The sequence below is a fragment of the Vanellus vanellus genome (assembly GCF_965231255.1).
Source record: "Vanellus vanellus genome assembly, chromosome: 5".
NCBI lineage: Eukaryota > Metazoa > Chordata > Aves > Charadriiformes > Charadriidae > Vanellus > Vanellus vanellus.
Window position 1 is genome coordinate 56,205,288 of NC_138910.1, and position 22,409 is coordinate 56,227,696.

General features: G+C 35.9%; 1 protein-coding gene across 3 annotated transcripts in view; it reads right to left on the reverse strand.

Moving 5' to 3' along the window:
* Positions 1-22,409, reverse strand: part of KCNT2 (potassium sodium-activated channel subfamily T member 2) — a gene marked incomplete at its 5' end in the record, with an annotated part of 158,319 nt that overhangs the window by 112,418 nt on the left and 23,492 nt on the right. For all 3 annotated transcript variants that reach the window (XM_082484518.1, XM_082484517.1, XM_082484516.1), the window contains 2 exons: positions 1,326-1,425; positions 8,926-9,005. In XM_082484518.1, coding sequence (XP_082340644.1) covers positions 1,326-1,425; positions 8,926-9,005 — 180 coding nt within the window. The remainder of the gene's footprint in view (positions 1-1,325; positions 1,426-8,925; positions 9,006-22,409) is intronic.

The window sequence follows — 22,409 nt, forward strand, 5'->3', positions numbered from 1 at the left end:
TCTTCTCCATCACTGTTAAAAGTTTTGCAAAATCTTTACAGTTTCCTCCCTACACATTTCCTCTCCTTGAAGAGACCTTCTAAGATACATGTGGAGTCAATAAATAGTTTTTTGCCGTTCTTGCTTTTCCAGGGAGACTTTTTTCTGATCCTTTTTCAGATGTTCTAATTTCTTACAATAAATTTTGACCAAAAAAAAATTCTCAAATGCATCTCTTGTACATCCCATTCACACACCCCTCTCTCATGCACTGCTGAGTAAAGCTGATATTCTTTAACTCACTTTGCTTTGGATTTGGTTCTTGTAAAATATAGTCTTTCTCCTGTGCACTAGCCTTTTTATAGTATTACCCTTATTGGATTTAACTGATTTTCAAATACTAAAACTAGAAGTCATACTTTGTCCTTTGCCTAATGTTGTGTCAACAGTGCTAGTTCTATCATCTCAAGCTTAGTATTTTCATCTGTGCTTTATTTCTTTCAGTATTTAAGGCCAGTAGAATCAAATGAAGTGAAAGCAAGTAAGTTAATAAAATGTGGTGCTTATTAGCATTTAGAATTAAGAAGATTCAATATATCCAGGACACAAATACAACTGAAGTACAGGATTGAATAAATGATAAATAGAATTTCTTCTACAATTGGTGGTTGATTGTATAACACATGAAAAAAAAAAAAAAAAAGCAGAGTACACAATGACCCATATAGAATACCATACTGACAATTTTGGGTGTGCAAAATCGCGCTCTATGACCATAGATCATCATGAGTATAGAATATACTTTTGGTCTCGCTTTCTTCTAAGTGTTAAGAGAAAGCAGAGGGCTACAAAATTATCATCAATGTCATCTGCACGAAAGCCAGGTTTCATATATTTGTCTGTTTGTTTCCAGGATCTGGGGTTTTAAGTAAAATTACTTAAGTAAAATTATTTAAGTAGAATTAAGTAAAATGCTAAAATTATTGTTGCATAAACTGGCAAGCAGATATTTGCAATTTTATTTTTATAAATATAAACATAAGTATGATAAATAGAAATGTTATGTAATAATACAACGAAAAGATACATTTGCACAACTGATGCACAGTATTTGAGCAAATAGCCAGGATTATTTTAGCAGTAAAGTGAAAAAAGAATATTGTCATTTTGGTTCTTATTTACATTCACAATGTAAGACTGGCTTTATAATACTTTAAACACATCTGTAAGACATAAAACCAAATCCCTGTTGACAGACTATCAAACACTTATTCATAAAATTAATTTCTTTCTTCTAAGTTACACAATGCTTTGCAAGCAGGAATAACAAAAGAAAACACCATTACCATCCAAGTCCTTGTGTAGGATCATCCAGGAGCACACGAATTATGTATAAGAAACAGCTTAGTAGCTTGAGAGAAAAATTGAATAATCGTATTCTCAGACCTATTTTAAAAAGGAAATACAGAAATAAATTCAGGTTCTTTACAGTTTCATCCACTTTCAAGGTAAAACTAAAAGAAATTAGAATAGCCATGCTGCAACAGAGCAAATGTTGATCTAGCCAGTAACCTGCCCCTGATATGGGTGATTGGCGTATCATACAGAAGAACAAGCCTGTCAGATACACATATAATACAACTTTCTAGCTTCCAGAAATCTCTGGGTTAAGACTCAGTCTGTTTTAATGTAAAGAACTACTCAGTCATTTGTTTGAAAGCTATTCTATGCCATTCATCTTCTGTGATGACATTCTTTAGGTCTTTTGCAGTATTACAAGTCCACTTTCTTGAAAGGGGAACCAGAACTACATATGGTATTTGAGATGCAAGATACAGAGACATGAAGAAGACATACTTTCAACCACAGGCAGAGGATATAGAATGGCAAATATTTAAATATTAATATCTGAAAGTCTTCATGCAGTAGCTTCTCATACAGAATATATGCATACTACCTCAACTTATAAAATATTAAAATGTAGTTACTTAATGTTGAAGTTGTGTAATTATGCATCCAAGAACCAGGACATCTGGAAGTCACACTGAATGCACAACAGAACTGAATCAACAACTTGTTCTACAGACCATGTGAATATTGAAATGTTCTAGCTGAAAGGATATAGCACAAAATATTACAGTATTTCCCACAAACATAGGTCTGCTGCACAAAGACAGGATTCCTCCAAAAGCATCCACATGGACATTTGCTTCTATCACACGGGCAATTTATTTCGGTGCTAATTTGAGCCTTTATCTACTATAGTAGAACTTAACTGTACTTTAATCAGTTTTTGCAGTCATTAGAGGATTAGGGTTTAAATTCTCAGTCTTATTAAATTCAAAAGTCTTAAAATTTTGCCAGTGTAAATATTTGCATCTAGCTCTTGGTTTAAAGTTTTCGTTCACTAATTAAGTTGAAACTTCCAGTCGACTAAGCTTAAGTGGGGCAAGGTCACTTTAAATATTAATTTTTTTCAGTCTTGTGAAGTGAGAGTCCAATTTGGCATGGCTGAACCCTTCTGTCAAAAGCAGAATACCACTGACTGACTCTTACACAGATATGACTTCATTTGCACCCAGTCATAGAAAAGATAGTCTGGTGAACTCAGTATAATTACTTCTGTGGTATATCTACTAGTTCCCCTCCCATTAAACTGCAATCTACAACAAACACAGAATAAAAAGAAAATAGATTCTTAAATATTCTACCATGCAACTGCTGAAAGAAATCTTCAGGTTTATTATGCCACACTGCTAACTACTTTTAACTGTGAAGTTGTGGTATCACATGAGAACTGGATAGAGTTTTACAGCATCTTGTCATCTGTAAAATAGGGGTTAAAATCCTGTGGTCCCAACCATGAGAAGCCCCACAGCTGTTATTGGCAATTAGGTTTGTGAACATTAACCTAGTGATTCCTGCTGTCCTATCAAGAGAAATTAGCCACAGAGTATTTATTCTCCAACATGAGTGAAGATGTTGGAGTACTAAGATGGATTGGGGGGCTGCAGGAGGTAAGTAAGTGTGTTATTATGCCATTATTTGATTAGGAAGAACCCCAGTACTTTTCTTTTTACAGTACTTTTTGAACTGTTGCTGAAGAAAACATGAATTGTTTGTCTGTACTAACCCTTTTGTGGAAGTCTGCTGGAGTATGAATGGTTGCTATAACAACTAGGCTATTGCAACAAGAAGAGCAGATAATGTTAAAAAAAAAAAATCACCAACCACAAAAAAAAAAAACAAACAAAACCCAACAAACAAAAACCACCTAACCCCAAGAAAAAAAAAAAAAACACCAGGATTTCTTTTCCTTAACAATTTTGTGTTGTCTAACTTTCTTAGTAAGTACAACAGTCTACTGTTTGTTTCTTCTGGTTTTTAGCTCTGTAAATGTTAATCTTGGTGTGAAACTCTTTTCTGCATTGATAATAGCCTGGTTTCTAATTATCATTTGAAACTATATGTTGGTTTAAATGCCAAAAGAAAATGGTGCTTTTCTGACTTAAAAACTACATCAATACAAGGGACCCATGCTCCTAGCTGCTGCCTTAAACTCTTAACTCTCAAACCTTAGTCCTGAAAGACCTAGAACTATTTAAGATTTCAAATATTACATTTCCATAGATCTATTTGAGGCTATGCCTAAAAGTGCTTCAGGCTCTGGATATCTCCCCAGGAATGGCTGTTTCCCACAGAATATAAGGCAGGGTTTTCACACCAGACATGCTTTCATCCAAGGGTTCTAGTTAGCATAGATACAGAGTGCATATCATGGACTGGGTTATATATAAAGTACGGCACTAGCATAGGTCTTGGACCGTACCTGATTGAGTCAGTTATTGCAATATAAATATGGAAGAACAGCCTTCAAGTCTATCCTATTTCAGAAGGTCACATCTCCTAGTTCTGTATGCCTCAGCCTTTAGAAATAGGATGTACTGGCACATTTCCCCGCCCCTGCTAAAGCTTTAATAATTAATGTAGGACTACCAAATAAACATTCTCTCTGGTCAAAATCTTCTGTAGCCTCATAGTTGGCGATGTCACCTGTGAGTTGGAAGAAATGCATTTATTCCACTATCATGGAGATTTAGGATTTCAAATATGGGAAGGAGGGGACAGTCACTAGAGAAGGCATTTAAAATAGGTTTTCATTTATTACTCTGCTACAAAGAAAGCATTTAATATTTCTCTTTGCTGGCTGACTGTTTTTGTCCTCTGTTTTACATGCTCTCGGTGGATCAACATCATCTGTGTGACTTAATTTCTTTTTTTTCATTCATAGCCAGATTATTCAACTAGCAGGGTCATTTGCACAGAATACCTCTATGTTTTGACACTGGTGCCTGAAACTTGCTTTCAGCTACAACAATTATATACCGTTATCCAGTTATGTATTGTTTAATGAGATTGTAACTTCACTGTGTCCAGGTAACCAGGGTGTTCCATCCTTTGTCTTCTTTAAAAGAAGAAATTGAAATTGAAATCTGTTCATTTTGTGAAATAAATATAGCTACGTCAAATGGTAATGTTTCCATCTCATTTCGAACAAGTATTTGCTCTTTTTTGCAGGCATTTTTAAGTACAGTGATACATTATACTTCACTAGCACTGACTGTGACTTTCATTTTTATTACAAATTCTTGGTGTGTCCCTTACAACCGTTTTTGGAGATCTAAAGATCTGAGAGCTGATATAAATCAAAGTGAGAGTGACAGAGATAGCAGCTGAAGATTTTAGGATCACTTTCCACTGTTCCTTTCTCTTAAGTCCCTAACATATTTTTGGTTTTCAGCAAAATCACCTCAGTAGCAGCTGGCTTTAGGAGTTGGATCAAAATACACTATTAATAATTTATATCCTGGTGATGGTTATCTTATTTATATCCTGGTGATGGTTATCTTATTTATATCCTGGTGATGGTTATCTTTTATTCCCTCTCCACTGAATTGAAACTTCACTTACTTTTTTCCCTTTGAGACTTATTTTAGGCTGTGATAACGCAGTGTGTGATCTTGGCAAGTACAAGCAAGTTATACCAATATGTCATCTTTTTCTCTCTTTCTTTTTTTTTTTTTTTTTTGGCCTTGCTGATACTTCGTAAAATGCTTTTCATGCATTGGTTGAAGTTGATTAGACATTTGCTTGCAGAAGATTGAGTGGAAGCTAGGTTAACATGAGACATAGATGAAGACTTGTTTTATCAGTTTATAGAAATACTTCCAAAACCAGAATAATGAATGAAACAGTTGATATTTCATGCTACCAGTCTGTATGTGATTTAGATCAGAATAATGTTCAGCAGAAAATTCATATAAATTCTAGAGCTGACTGTTCCGGTTGACAAAACCACATGATATTACACTCTGATGTGTTAAATTCACTTGTGAAGTCTCAAGGATTAGCGAAAACTGTCTGGTGAACATGTGTAGTTTAATTTAGTTATACTGTCTGAAAATTTGCTGATACTACTGACAATCATTTTGATGGCAACTACATCTTTAGTATTTGAGGAAGGTCTTCAGTGCTCTTACTGAACACTGACTAAGATCTAAAGGGCAGTATCTTGATTTATCAACTCCTTGATACTTCTGAGCAACAGAATGCTCCAATTTCAATGGAGGAGTGAATGAGTACACTTCAATGAGTAGCAGTTACTATCTCAGCAGCAGGTTTTTTTGAGACTGTATTTTAGAGGATTCTGGTTGCGAGCATTTGGACAAGAACCAAGATCTGCATAAGCAGAAGGAGTGTTTGACCTTACTACTTCTGAACACTTTGAGTTTGGGATTTTATTTTTCTTTCATTCAGTATAGTAACAATTTTGCTATATTTCCTATTTGTTTCTTCTGAAAATTGCCTTGTTTAATGTCTAATTGTTGGTTAAGCTTCTTCTATCATGACAACCAGTAGCAGTGCTTGGGGTAACCTGTGGGATTCTAGTGGGAAGTGGCATGCCCAAGCCATATGCTGCTGTAAGTACAGTAAGCACCCTCATTCGCCAACTTACTTTCCGTGAACTTGCTGCATAATTCAACAACAGAAAACACATGCCTCATTTATTAGAGTTTTCTTTGGAGTCCTCTCCTGAGGACCTGTCAGAAAAAGAAGGTGCCCATAATGACAGTGTCTCTACTAGCTGTCTACAGGAAGAACTCATAACTGTGTTTTCATTTGTTAATCAAAACCACAGTACGCTTCTACAAAAATGTACTTTAGCTCTGTATGGCATCACTGTGCAGGAAAATTCACCAGAATCTGGATTTTTCCAGCAATCATGAAGAAAGCCAAACAGAAAAATTCTTGTTCTACTTGTCTATAACGTGAACCCATCTTCAATAGGATGATTTAACAGTTGCTTCCCACTTTCTTGCATATTTCAAAATAAATTTCCACATCATTTCCTCTCCTTCAGACCCATACATCACACTTACCCAATCATAACCTAATAGAGATGTCCCAGTATAGTAACTTATGATAATTCTCTTAATGTGCTTAGCCAGAAGAGTATGCACTTAGCAAAGGAACGGCCATGAAGTCATACTAATTAATTAACTTCTGGTTTAATTTTTGTGCTGATGATCATCTATCTATAAATGTATCTATCTTTAGATGCACAGAGTCTGCAGTTCTTCCATCAAAATATGTATCTGTATATATGTATTCTTTTTAATCTTGTTAAGATCTAAGTAGGGAAAAAAATTCTTTCACTTATCTCAAGCAAGAAGGTACTACTTGGAATCTTCCTATCTTATCAGTGAAAAGAGATTTACAGTAAGTCAGGTCATAACTTTATAGATGTTCTTAGTAAGTAAACAAGAGTGCATCAAATCCCTGTTTTGTGGGCTATATCAGGAACAAAAAGGCCATTTATTGCTTACAGCTTCCCAGACTGCCTTTCTAGCCAGCAGTAATACCCTTTTCTAGTTTAGGATGCTTTTTCTGTTCTGTCTGTTACTCCATTACATGCTATATCAACAAAATCAGAAATAAAAGGCTATAAAGATATAAAATACTTAGACATGTACAGTCACAGGGAAAAAAGTAGAAGAGAACTAAAACCATTTGAGAAGTTGTATTGTAATTAATTAAATTTAAAATTTAAATCTAGTTAAACTTATTTATTTCTAGCAAGAATCACAGAACGTTTGAGGTTGGAAGGGACCTCTGGGGGTCATTTTGCCCAACGCCCCTGCTCAAGTAGGGCCACCTATAGCTGGTTGCCCAGGTCCACATCTAGATAGTTTTTTAATATCTATATGGAGGGACACGCCACAACCTACATACAAAAATTCATTCTTTGCAACACAGTTAGATTTGTAAACATAAAACGGAGTATGAAATTGTTCTTCACACATCTCCTTTCTTTGTTCTATGCATACTGAGTTTTTGTACACATTCTTTTCCTGTAGGCCAAAATGCAATAAGACAGCTCTAAAGTGTGCTAATACAGCATAAGAAACTTTTTTCCAATGAAGATTTCTATTTGAAATTAAATTCACCAACCAAATCTAGTTAGATGTATAATAATGTGAAAAAAATGATGTCCTATCTGAAGTTTAGAAGAGAAGATACTCTGAAGGCTATCCACATCATTTAGTAGCAGAGGCAGTCCTCTGCTTTCTATGCTATTTAGGCACCTGAATGAAGATGGTTTTTCCACTGTATGTGTATGTAAGCTTTTCCCATGGATGAACCTCCAACAGCTTTGTTAAACCTGATTCTCCAGTTGGAAACCTGCAAATAATTCCAAAGCTCAAATTGAAAATATCAGTTATTCACATAACAGTGTCTTTTTTTTTTTTTGGGGGGGGGGGGGGGGGGCTTAAGGGGAATATTTTGCTTATCACGCTTGGAAAGTTAGAGAAGCTTAGCCAATAAAAAGATCATGTTCTGTCATGTAAAACTAGTCTTTTATTTAATACTAGCTCTTACAGATAGAAGATCTTATGGTCTGTCTTATTTTTAGAAGCTTGATCTAGTCTCCCAAATTTTGGTGGCTTGTGGTTTTTTTAGGTTCTGACACCAAAAAAGTAAAGTTCTTTTCTCCTTTCTGTCCTTTCCCAGACACAAAGCCATGGAACCATGATAGTTGTATTAGAAAAGCCAAAATGTATTCTTTCTATCCTAAAAGCTTTGTGTGTAAAGCTATTGTAATTTTAGTTCTTTACAGGTGTAGGGCAAATGGAAGTAAATTCAATCCTGCTACACAGAGGAAAATTGAGGTCGGTTACTGCACTTCTCGGCTATGAACTCCCCTGGTCTAATCAAAATTTGATAATATACAATGCTTCACCCCCTTCGCCCAGCTGCATGGATGTATATAAAAAGATTAATATCTTAGTTTCTCCACACTATTCTCTTCTATGATGGCTTATGAATTTAAGTGTATATATGTAAATTTATATGTAAATAAAGATATTGTGAAATCAGATTAAAGACAAGGACTACATTTCTGAGGCACCACATTCAGAAGGAGGTATGTTCTCCACATTAGTTTCCTTTCTCAATAGTTTTTTTAGTACAGCTCAAGTTTGAAATTTAATTAGGAGTACTTAATAAAATTGAACACTTGAAAAGGCTAGGTACTTCTGCAACTTTTTTCCTCCAGCATCTTAGAGGGTCTTTGCTTTCTTAGACGTAAGGTCAGGACTTGTCAATGAGCACTGTAATGTCAGATCCATGCAAATTAGTCAGCTTGATCATAATATAGAAATCAAATCGCATCACTATGTATTTGGTCCTACAAAATGAGTATGTTGTTTTTAGATTTAAATAATACTTTCTGAATTTTTGATATTATGTAAAATTGACTCCTCTACAGGGTAAAATTTTATCTCAGAATAAAATTAATCATAACGTTGCTGTTGACTTCAATGGAATTGGATTCTACTCAAAGTATCACAATTATGCTTAACAGAAATTAATCCAACTGCTTACTTGATCTTTGGTTTTTGATGAAGAAGAGCTTTAGTCTCTCTTTAAAGGTATTTTCATTCATATAGAATTCAACTTGCACCCTGAAATATAAAAGAAAGTATTAGAATTGAATAGGAAAGATAATAAATTATTTTTTTCAAATTAATTTGTTTCCCTAATCATCTGTTCCTTATATATGACTGGAGGAACATATAGAGATAAAGAGTGCTCAACCAAAAGCTCACTTGGATTTGAATGACTAATGTGAAAAGATTAAAAAACAGAACAAAGAAAAAAAAAAAAAACAACAAACGAAAATACTTATTTTGTTTTTCCCCTTTACATGCAGAATAATTTTCATACTACTTGGACACTTTATACTGCAAAATCAGAAGCATCTACATTTTTGGTATTTTCACGGGAGGACTATTCTCATATTTGCATCTTTGCAAGGAATATTTCCTTAATGTTCAAGTTAAACCTTCCACCTCAGTTTAACTCCCTGGAAAACTGTCATTTTAATGATTCTTCTTTTTTTTATCTTCTTCATGTCTCAGTTAAGCGTTCATTTGGTTTTCTTCACCTTTAATCAAATGCTCATGCACCAAACAAACCACCCTTTCTGACCTTTGCTTTTGTCATAATGAAATACTGAGTCCTAAAAGCAAAATAATATTGCAATCATACAACATTGTACAGAAAATAACTCCCCTTCCAGATTATATTAAAGCAATAGCAACATCTTTTTTCCTCCCTTCCCCCCAAATTTGCCAGGATGTATTTCATGTTTCTGTCGCTCAGTTCAGTCTGAGTACAACTCATGCAATAGTTCCACAGACTAGAAGAGGGAATAAAACTGTTACAGGGGTTTGCAAGGGGAAACAAGGTGTGAATTAGTTGTATAGAAAAACTCAAGCTATTCCAGAGTTGTGGAGCTGCACTGCTTGCAGTAGGATGAGAGCAGTGTCAGTTCCATGTCCATCGAAGTCCCTGCTCTACCCAACTGACTGGATCTCCTTCACCAATCCCAGTTCTCTTCCAGCAGTTAATCACTTTACCCAGCACAATTTCTATGCCTTCTTGAGAAGTCAGTCCTTGGTTTAAGAACTGTTCTACTATTGCTAAAGAATCAAGTGATATCACAGAAGTCAGTTACTTCCTTACTTCTCATTTTCTTTGTATACCATCATTTGATGCAAAATTATATGTACCTTTCTGTTCATAGGCATACTTGATCTTTGATCATTTCTTTTCAGCAGTCTTTTTTTCATCAAATGACTGTACTTCAATTACTTGTACTTATATGCACTGTCATATTTTTCAAGCAAGATCCTGACTTCAGTTTTTCTATTCTTGCATGTGAAGCCTTTGAAAGAGTTTTTGTGTAATCTAATATTATCTATAGTCTCGCTCTTCCCCTCATATACTTGACTAATAGCATACATTTCTGTACGCTTATGGAATTGGAAGATTACTTAATTATGGGCCCAGAATAGATGGCATCTCAGGTAATGTAACTTTTTCATGCTTGCTTACTTACTACCAGAATTTTAAGCATATCACATTGTAGGACAGGGTCAGCATGTCATAAAAAGAAGGCTCTCTACAACTCAGTGAGGTCAGCAAATTTTAGCTTGTCACTTAGCTTTGGTGTGGTTTTTTGTAGTGTTCCTTGAAGAATGGAGAATTACACTGCTTCTTATTCAGAGGAAGCAAAACCAAACCTTATTTTTAAGTATCTTATTGGAACTAAGCTCTGTAAGTTACAGAATTTTGAATTTATTTCTGTGCAATGACACGTTTGATACAGTAGTAAAAGCAACTCCTTCCCTAGACCAGCCTTTCCGCCCTATCTGGCTCTATCCCTTCTGTTGTAAGATCTTTAATCAACTGGAAATAAAGAGGAAGAACCTACCTGCCCTCTGCTTTTTAAACTAAGAGTAACTGCAACTGCATATTTCAAAGAGCTTGGGCCCAGATGAATGTACTAGAAACTGCCAACAAACTAGAGGAAAAGCCCACAAGATTAAGAGCAACTTGTTTCTAGGCTTTTATTGAGCTCAAATATAGACTAAGTGTTATACTGTTCAAGACTGCAGGAGTCATTGCCATTAACAGAAGTAAAATGTAGATAGCTGGTTACCTTAAGGCATGTCAAGGAAGCAGGTCCAGGGGTTAATTAGTAGGTGAGCAGGGCTGTGAGGTCCTGAGCTCTGCTTCAGTTCTTTTCTGCACATTTCCCAAGGTACTTACTGTCATTAATGCAGTGACAGATTTTAGTGGAAAACATTTCCCATGATTTGGCAGCTGCCACATGCTAAGTGTATATACTTAATCTTCAAGGACATATTTCAGTAGGTAAACAAAGTGGCACAAGCTATTGAAGTAAGGGATGTTATTTAAAAGGAGCACAGCATCGGTGATCTTTTTTACACATTTTAAACTAATCTCTCAGATTTTTCAGTAAGAAAATTACAGTAGTCACTTATCATGAAAGAACAACAGTTAACAGTAAGCCATGATTTAATGATAATGAGGAAAAAGGATGTGGGAGCTAATCACCCTCCTATCAGTACCATTATGAATTGCTCTGATAGCCTTCTAACAGCTGTCTACTTCTCTTTCCTTAGCAACCTGTGCTCACAGCAGACTGGGATTCCACACTGCAGCAGTTTCCATGGCAAAATGCATTATGAATGCTGCTTCTGTGGCTCAACTCCTCCTGACTTTTTTAAAGTTAAGTAAAAACTATATCGGCCTTCTACATTTGCAGGAAATACATTATCATGCATCTATAATCAGTGTCCACTTTCATGTTACTCTGGCTGCCAGATAGAGAATATTCCACCTTGTTTCTTAAAGTTTACTAAGTAAAGCTAAGAATGAATGGCTGAAGGAGCCGCTGCTCTGCTTTCCCAACACTCAATCATTCTGCTTGAACCTTTGTTGTAATCTTTTAATGATTAAAATCTTACCTCAAGTATCTGCTCTTTTCTGTCTTTTTCCCACTATGAAGTGTAACCTAGAAAAGGACTATTTCGGGAACATAACACAAATAAATTCAGATCCTTGCTTGCAATATTAAGATCATTTAGTAGTAGTAGTAAAGGGCTTGAACGAGCTTTTTCTGGACTTAATTAATTACAAGTTAGGAAGGATGTTTGAGTGAGTGATTGAAATTCATTGCCACATGGCTATATAAAACTTGGTTACTCTGTTGCAGGATAAACACTGTTTGGAATTTGATTCCAAGCAAATGGGTTTGATGAAATGGCACATATGCAGTACAGGGTGATAGTATATGTGTACACAGATCATCTGACCTGTGGAATAGGTTTAGGTTTTTTCTGTATTTCTAGTGTAAGTAACTGAAAGTGTAGTTTAAACAATTTGTGCTTCATGGGTTTTATCTTCCTGTAGAAGACAGTTGCAGTTCAGTTCACCCTGACCAAAAGAAAATCAAGCTGAAGAATTAAAACACTGTTCCTTGAGGATGGTTACTGGGACAGAAGTGCTTGATGAACATAAGGATATTGTATATCCACTCAGTTAATCACTTCTGATTTTTTCTGTGTATGTGGTAGGCATGGAAAATTCCATGAAAAGCTGCTTTTGGAAATTAAAGAACAGGTCTTATCCTTTCCCGACTCTTGCTTCAGCTTCATTGAAAAACGTGCAAATACGTGGCTGCTAAACCTGTGGCAAAACCAACTGAAGTTATATGGTTCTTCTGAAAACACAGTGTGGTTTTTTTTAACCTCCCTTTTAAAATTAAATACAGTTAATAGTGGTCTTCCCCAGTTTAAACCCAAAGAACAGTGATGTCAGTGGAATCTTTCAAACTGTAAGACGCATCTTGAAGTACCCAAAGTACAAGTAAACATTGCACTCTTCTAATTCAGTCAAGAGCTAATCTGAGTAGTACATTATAATGTAATACAAAGTACAACGGGAAAATACTAATTCATGCCAAGGACACTAATGCAAAGCACTTGTTCTCATGACCGTAAATCAGTAGGACCAATCTGTCTGCACTCCGGTTACTTAACTAATTTTGTCTGCACTTTTCCATTGCTATTTACAATGTCATTCTAACTCCATAGCCACACTTTACTACAGTAACAGTATTACCTTGCACCCTCAAATCTACAAATCGTCTTTCTTCTGTGTTAGAAAATAGATGATTTGGCAGAAATAATCCCTTCAAAAATGAAAGTATGAGCCTTCCATGATGGGGTGACTGGATGGATAGATGAAGGGAGGGCAGTGGATGTTGTGTACCTTGACTTCGGCAAGGCTTTTGACACTGTCTCCCACATCATCCTCACAGGCAAGCTTAGAAAGTGTGGGTTAGATGAATGGACAGTGCAGTGGATTGAGAACTGGCTGACAGATAGAGCTCAGAGGGTTGTGGTTAGTGGTGCAGAGTCTGGTTGGAGGTCAGTAATGAGTGGTGTCCCTCAGGGGTCAGTACTGGGTCCAGTCCTGTTCAATATATTCATCAACGACCTGGATGAAGGGACAGAGTGTATCATCAGCAAGTTTGCTGATGACACAAAACACAGAAGGCTGCGCCGCCTTACAGCGTGACCTGGACAGGCTGGAGAGTTGGGCAGAGAGAAACCTTATGAAATTCAACAAGGGAAAGTGTAGGGTACTGCACCTGGGGAGGAATAACCCCACGCAGCAGTACAGGTTGGGGGCTGACCTCCTGGAGAGCAGCTCTGTGGAAAGGGACCTGGGAGTCCTGGTGGACAACAGGATGACCATGAGCCAGCAATGTGCCCTGGTGGTCAAGAAGGCCAGTGGCATCCTGGGGTCCATCAAGAAGAGTGTGGCCAGCATGTCAAGGGAGGTTATCTTCCCCCTCTACTTTGCCCTGGTGAGGCCACATCTGGAGTATTGTGTCCAGTTCTGGGCTCCCCAGTTCAAGAAGGACAGGGATCTGCTGGAGAGGGTCCAGCAAAGGGCTACAAAGATGATTAGGGGACTGGAGCATCTCTCTTATGAGGAAAGGCTGAGGGACTTGGATCTTTTTATTCTGGAGAAAAGAAGATTGAGAGGGAATCTTATTAATGCTTACAAATACTTAAAGGGAGGGTGCCAGGGGGATGGGAACAGTCTTTTTTCAGTGGTGCCCAGTGATAGGAAAAGAGGGAACAGGCACAAGCTTGAACATAGGAAGTTCTGTCTTAACACGAGGAGGAACTTCTTTACTTTGAGGGTGGCAGAGCACTGGAACAGATTGCCCAGAGAGGTTGTGGAGTCTCCCACTCTGGAGACATTGAAAACCCGCCTGGTCGTCGTCCTGTGCAACTTGCTGTAGGTGACCCTGCTCTGGAAGAGGGGTTGGACTCCACAGGTCCTTTCCAACCCTGACCGTTCTGTGATTCTGTGATTTCTCTCTACATGCATGCTAAGAGCTGTAATTGTTTATGCTTACTACTTCTTGACACTGGAATCAAGAAAAGGTGTTAACTGTACAAGTGGAGACACTCCGCAGCAAACTACATTAATGTACTTAAATCCATCTTTATGGGAAGGAACATTTCATGTTTTTCCTACAAAAAGAGCCTTGTAATATAGACACAATATGTTTTCTACTAGGATTTGCCAATCCAATATATGTGAAATCCTGTTAGATTTCAAACCTGAAAGTTCATTATGTGGGGTGTAGACAGGTGCTTAAAAATGAAACACTTGAAGTGCTAAAGTGAACTGCTATTGTCAGCTTATTTTACTGCGAAAAAAAAGAAATGGGCATTTTTTCTTACAGCTTTTAATAGAAGATTAGTGTATTTTAATGATGACTGTCTTGGACAGCAGCTCTCTTCTTTTTGAAATTTTGCAAGTTCTGAAATACTCGGAACTCTGATTTGTTTAGAGTTTCACAGAGAAATTGTCATTTGACTTTGCACACCTGGTTGTTCCATCAGAATCAACATGATGGATCAAGACTGCTTGTTGAATGATATCTCATCATCTTGTGCTGAAGGAAATGGCAGTAAGACCAGTACTTTTCCATTACTGGTTCTTAACTAGGGGAAGCCTTCTATTTGTTTCTGGTAGGAAATCAGTCATCAGTTACATAGGTCACGATGAACACAGAACAGATAAAAGTTCTGAGTTTTTTATTTCCTCTCTGTGCTGAATGACAGAACCCCAAAACAAATGGTAGTAACTGGGGGAGGCAGGGTGCTTGTTTCCACCCACTTTATTGGAAAGACAGAAAAGATGCTATTTCTTTTAGAGCCTCCTAATTTGGTAATCTGTTTTTCCAGTGTGAGCATGACATGAGAGAGTTGAGATCGGGGCCTCAACGTTTTTCTAGGTACTTTAGAACACAGTTTTTAAAAGCTATGTGCTTACCCAAGCCATTTGCCATGCACTATACCGATGAAATCTAATATTTGCAATATGGCCCTGAATTTTCTTAAAGATGATTTATTACAAGTGTAGAATAACTGAAACTGACAGTTATAAGGTATTTTTCTGATAGGCTATTTTATCTGTTTATTATGAATAAACCAATTAATATTTTCAAGTTCTCTGCAGAACTGTGTTTGTATAATACTGTCTTGTAGATTCTTTATAATATCTACCATTGTCAACGTATATGATAGAACACAGGTTCCACACCTTCTACTAATTGCCTTGTAGTATGCAGTATTACCTATTATCTTTTATTTTTCCAAACTAAATTCTCACAGTACTGCTCCAGAACAACTTATGCAGTATAATTGCCTGTGCCTGGTTCAAATTTGAGCTGTTGTGTAACAAAGACATGTTTGGTCATCTTAGTACTTAAAAATGTATGCTATGACATCTGTACCTGGGAGTTTCTTTTGTTCTTTTCTTTCTATGGGTGTATTTATCTAGAAGTTACCTTCTAAATCAGTGAATTTGAGTTAATCTATGTTGTTAGGTTTTTCCAGACATACCTACATTCGCTTGATTATGTAATTGGATGTTACCATAACTAATGGATTTATAGACATCAGGTGTTATCAATGTCACCGTAAAAATTCTGTATTAATGGAGATAAAAATAGCATGAACTGAGTTCAGCTTAATCACAAGTTACAGAATAAAGGATCAAGGACGCATAAATAACCTTGTAGCTTAGAACTGTATGTGTGCTCAAACCCATTACACTGTATCTTCCCAATAAGTGCTGCTTGTTTCAATTGACACAAATCCAAGGCAACATCAGAAAATAGGCCAAACTGATTTTTTTCAGGTTGCGCACAGTAAAAATTTGCACCTGCAACCACAAGAAAATATTTTCTATGTAAAAGCAAACTTTTTCTTTACCTAATTTTTCAAATGCCAAAATGCTAAAAATTTCAGCCCTTAATTAAAATTTTCGTCCTTACAATTTACATAGTATATGTGTATCTATATTTTTATGTATATAAATACAAATATATTTTAAAATATGACTGTGACCTAGCTTCATGTTCTTTTTTATGATCAGCTGGCCTCAGTTAAATAAAACTATCTTCATGAAACCTATACAGGCCCATGGCAGCAATTTAATATTACAGCAATAGAAATATGAAATGACATTATTTTTCAAACTTTTCTGTGCAAAGTATCTTCATTTTTTCCACTCCTTTGAGGGAAAGATTTTTAAGGGAAGACTGTCAGCAAGTGACTGAGACTCAGTAGTGGGTAGTATACATGCTTTTCAATCAAATAATAATTTTTTTTTCAATCCCCCATTCACAATCAGTCTTGCAAATTCAAAAAGGAAATTACCATCTCAGTCCTGCATCCATAAAAAACAGTGAAAAATTCACCATTCTAGTAATGATGCAGTAATAATAAAAAAAAAATATGAATTTGCTATCTGTATTCTTTGTCATTAGAAACTCTTTCTTTAAAAACAGAAAATAGTATGATATTTTACTATGGGGAAAAGAAATCTCAGAGCAATCTCCTTCTCCATTTGAGTGGCCCTGCAAATACCACACACTTGACTTTTTACTGCAAATACGCTTTCTGTTGTAAATCTATTGCCTAAGGTTAGAAAGTTAATAAAACAAATGTGAATGATGCTTCAAGAAACAGTGCACTTTTAAGCCAAATTTTGCAAGAAAATCAAGCAAGGAAGATACTTGACAAGTTTGGTAGAACTTTTCTTTTTTCTTTTCTTTTTTTTCCCCAAAGCATGCAAGGAGGAAAAAACATACATATTTTAAAGTGACTTTATTGCATGTGAAAATAGCTCCTTTTAACCTCTGGGCAAAAATACTTCCCATGTAGGATATATACAGCACAGAGCTACTGCAATGAAAATCCATTACGCAAGGCTTTTTAACTGTGTAAGTCTGAATATCAGAGAACTCTGAGTAATGGGGTATGCTTCATGAGTTTGATTCCAGATGCTGTTCAGTTGTATGCAGTTGTGCCAATTAACCACCCTTGAATAGCAGGAATGTTCATTGGTTTGGGTTTTGTTTTTATAATGTTGGCAACTAGTTGTCAAAAAGAGACTTGAAACAAACTTGTTGAATATCAAGCATACTGTGATAACACCTTTCTGTCACTGTCAGCCTAGATTTAACTCTGTATTAGAGTGTTAGAAGCAAAAGACACAGTAATCCATTACAAGCTGCCATATCTTTTTTTTTTTTTTTCTGCTCAAATTTTATTCTCTGTTCACCCGGACAATTTTTCAATTGCTTTCCTGAAATTATTTTTCTGTACCAACTTTTCTCTTTGCCATTCAACAAATGTTTAATTTTTGTTTCAAGGGAAAGGTTGCTTTGCTATGAAAGGCAACAGGACAGCTGGTGACTCATGAGTAATGAAACTGCCTTAGGAGGAGGAGAATTCATGTGCCTAACATGCCTTGTTCCTCTATCACAACTACATGTTCCTATCACTTGTTGATGTTCTAAAACAAAAGTTAGTGGCAGATCCTTATCCTACAACTACAGTGATCTGTTCATCGAATCTATCCTCTCTGTGATAGGCGAGGCATACGCAGAGTCAAGCAGCTTGCCTGGGTACCCCATACACATAGTATGAATGAATTAGAAATTACTGTTCTTAGAATAACATCATGCCTCAAGCTGTTGATTTAAAATCTAAGTATTTTCTGCTGCAGTATTTTAATGCTAATCATTGCAAAGCTTCCGTTTGAAGCTATTTATTAATCCTTACCAAAATTCTGCTCGTTGTAGTGTTGCCAATTAATTGTTACCTTAGTAAGACTCTTGTTCTCTCAAAAAAAACCCACCTTAGTTATATTCCCCCTTTAGTGTGACAGTTTGCAGGGTCAGAGGTAGTTTTAGGAGTTGTTTGTAGCCCTTCACCTATTTATCTTCTTGCCTCCAACCTCTTTCTTTGGTCCTCTGAGACCTCTCTCCTGCTAGTACATGCTCAGCTCACAATTTATTCTCCACCATCCTCTCATTCCAACTCCTCCTTCTTATTATTCTTCCATCCAAATTTTAAGAATTTTTCCAATCCCTTCTGCAACAGTTCCTCTTCTCTAGTTCCTTGCAGAATTCACCATGTCTTGTCTTCCTCTATGTACTGCAGAATTTCACTATTTTACTTGAAAACATTGAGGAAATGGCACACTGTCCCTCCTGTGGTTTCCTTTCTTTGCTCTAATTCCCTACATGGACCTTTGCTTTCAACAAGCCTTTCTTGTTTACATTCTCACTGTCTGGCATGGTAACTCAGGACTTTGTTTTTCTTCCTTTCTTTTCCTTAGTAACTAGTCCTTTTCTGTTCCCCTTGGGAAACTTCACCTTCCTTCTTTCTGGTTAAAGTCTCATTCTCATTTTTGCTTCTGCTTTTTTCTTTTGGAGGAAGAACTCATTCTTTCCCACATCATCACCACCTCTAACTCTAACCACAGTCTAAACAGAATGTATAGCCTTCTCTCTAGGCCTCCTTCCATGTCACTGTTACCAATTTCATGGTTCTATGTCACCAAATGTCATTAATTTCATGTTACATCTGGCAACTTCTCATTTTCCATTATCTATCTCCTCCTGTCACTTTATCTTTTAGCTTAATAGTAAATCTAAAGGTCATTCCTTTCCTTCTGAATTCCTAGTGTTCAAAATCTTGGCCTGTGTAACAGGACTTTACTACTTTTAAAGTTATTATTTCATGACCTTGAGAAATCTCAGTCTTTTGAGATATTTGGCTTTCCTCTCCTCTTGAATTATTTCATTAATTTTCAGCCTACTTCCAGTACTGCACAAATATCAAAGCTTTAATGAATAAACTCTGCAGTATTGCATAAATGCCATATGGGCCCTCTTACCGTTGATGCTATATAGTCCTTAAAGGATACTTCTTTCTAAGGCCCATCAGAAACTTAATAGTGACCATGTATGAAAATACCCACTGTATGTTCAAAATAGATGGATGGCAGTGATCCATCACTCCTACTCTAACACTTAACACGTGATGTTATTTTACTAAGTTTGGATTCAGTTTGCCTGTTCCCCTTTTAACACTTTTCTCTTACAAAACAAGCAACTAAACACTATGAGGGACATTGTCATGGAGATTATTCGGATAAAGTTAGAAACAGGTGTTCAGACAAATAGGAGCCTTAAACTGTTCTAGTACATTCTGTCATCTCTAGAATATTAAATAAATAAAAATCTTAAACACTCATTGCTCACTGTAGATATGGCAGTTTACAGGTACACACACCTTTCTTACATATAAAAAACCAAATACCCATGAATGAAACATGTCACCTTTGTTTAGGCATACTTGTTATTTTTTTTCTTTTTTCTTTTTTTTTATGTGGGTGTAGTAATTGAAGGATAAAAACAGCATAAAAACACTGTGTGTGCATAGGTCTCATGAGAGAAAGGATGAGCCCAACATGTCTTGACTTCAAGGAAATACTGAGCAAATGCTTTTCTTAAATTTGGTCCCTTCCAAGTGACTTGAGTTAGCCTCTGATTACCAGAGAAATCCAAACTGCTATTCACTTAAATACTACTTCTCACCTGTAAGACAAATGTATCTGACTATTCTGTTACTGCTCTTCTGTATGTCATCTTTTTCTTCCTTATTTTTCAAGATTGCACCTTTTCAAAAACAGCAAGTAGAACAAGGCTGAGAGCTATTCGTACATGGTACCCTCACAGATTAGATTGCTTATCTCAGATTTATTTTTACTTCAAAAAAAATAAGAAATTAAGATTTAGTTTTCTGAAAATGCAGCAGAAGGAAGAAGAAAAAAAGAGCAGATGGATAGAAAAAAATCAAAAAAAAGGAACAAAAAAAACCTTTGTGGGTGAATCCCAATCTGTCATTTTTTAAGTATCACATGACCAAGTGTGAAATATAATTTTAAATATGACTCATTAATAAGTTACCTGAAACACAGCCAGCTTCCTAGTAGGTCTGATCTAATACCCATTTAGATCAATTGAAAGATTCTATTCACTCAGAGTAGAGTAAAATAATCAAATAGTAAAAATATTCAAACTAGATATTTCCCTATTGCTTTAAGTATTTAATTACTATTTTTCTCCCAAAATGAAAGCAATCTTCTGTCTATTTCAATCATGCAATGTATTTTACACAAAACTGGCAGGTCAGTGTGAGATTCAGAAGAGCATCTATATTGACTCCTCTCTAATATAATTCCACAGCTTTTACTTTACTATCTGCTTTATTATTACTTCTGTTTGTTGGCTTTTCTGCTTGTGGTTTTTTATCGTATTATACTAGTTATATTTCATAATGTTCAATTATAACCACCAATTTATTCAGTGTTTCCTGGAAAAATGCACAGCATAATTTTATCAGTCAGAAAAAGAAATTTTGAAATGTTGAGATTCAGAAATTTAACCTACAGTATTGCCAAAGACATAGTAAATTTTAGGGAAGTATTAGCTGCACCTAACGAAAAGGTAATAGAAGCTTATGAAACAATGTCTTAAACTACAGCATTCAGTGTACGTGATCTGTGTATGGAGTCGTAGTGATTAAGATTTCATAAGAAGAGAAGTTCTGAGTTCTAAGATAGAAATGTCAACGTGTCATGTCAAAATCACATGTTCCTGTTTTCCCTCTGAAAACTGGTTTGTTCAAGGCAGAAATTATATTTTACATTTACTTTATAGTTCTTTAAGTAGAAAATCTAATTATTTTTTCCAAGGAAAATCCATTCTTCAACCCAAAGATTAGTTTTGTTTTCATTTGAACTTTGGTATTGCTTGGGTTTTCTGACCCAATTAAAACAGAATGTCTGAAATCTCCTAGGTCTTTGTAGCCTTAAATTTATTTCCTGTACAACTACTGTTACTAAGCAAGACATTATGCTGCCTTTTGTATCACTTTGACCTAGTGGGATGTGATCTATATTCTGTGTCCTCCTTTTGGGGAGCTGTATTCTTCTCATATTTCTCTGTCCTAACTTAGTTGTCATGATTGCTTTCTGAATAACTAAAAGGTTGAACCAGATGATCCTTAAGGTCCCTTCCAACCTAGTATCCTATGATTCTATAAGGGGATGATAATATGATTCTTAGTTGTTTAGAAGCTTCCCACAGAGTTCAGCAGTAAAAATGGCAAAAAATAAGGCTGTCTTCACTAAAATACTAAGAAAAGTTTTATAAGAAGCATCAGATGAATTGGAATAGCCTGCAGTTTCAGAAACTATAGCATTTGTCCTTCAAACATGGAAGACTTTCTTCCCAAGTGTTAAGCTAAAAATGAGTACATTTCACACTTAAGATCCTAATTATTTAATTGTCCCCCAAAGAGATATCTCTAAGCAATAAAAATTCTCTGACCCCATTCAGACTGACCTGTTTGTTTTTCTGTTTTTCCATCTCTTAAAGCTGTTTCCTTCAAGACAAAATGTTCATATTGTGGATACTTGGAGGAGAAACAAAGCCTGAAATTTAGCATATTTCTCTAAAATAATAATAAACCAGAAGTGTATATAACTATTAACCTTGAGAAAATAACATCTGAGCATACTGCAGTTGCTGGATCTAAAAATCCAGGTTCAAAATGAAGCCAGTGAAATGCCTTCTCTATTTTCTGTGATGTGACACTAACGTGATGCTTCAAAACTTGAATCACACAATTCCCACAAAAAATATTCTGTCTGCTATAGAAAAAAACTTGCAGGTACAACTAATCTCTTCTCAATGAAAGTTTGGCACTCAGTCTACAATTCACATGTGCCTATTCTGCAAAAGCAATCCAGGTATGAACTACATGTTCAGAAACTAGTGGATTTTACTGCCAAGTCATGAGAAAGTAAGCAGTGAAATTCTTGAGACACTATAACCTTCAAATAATTAGACCTTTACTTCACCAGTATGAAGCTGTTGCTAACTTTAGTCTCCAGTGAGATCACCTGTAGTCTGTATGTACCCCTCTAAATACCTGTGATACATACATCTTGGATTCCCTGATTATTTGACCTCTTGCCTGTTTCCTTCAGCAAAACTGTAGACTCTTTCTCCAGCTTAGGAAATGTGAAAGAAGTGCTCAATT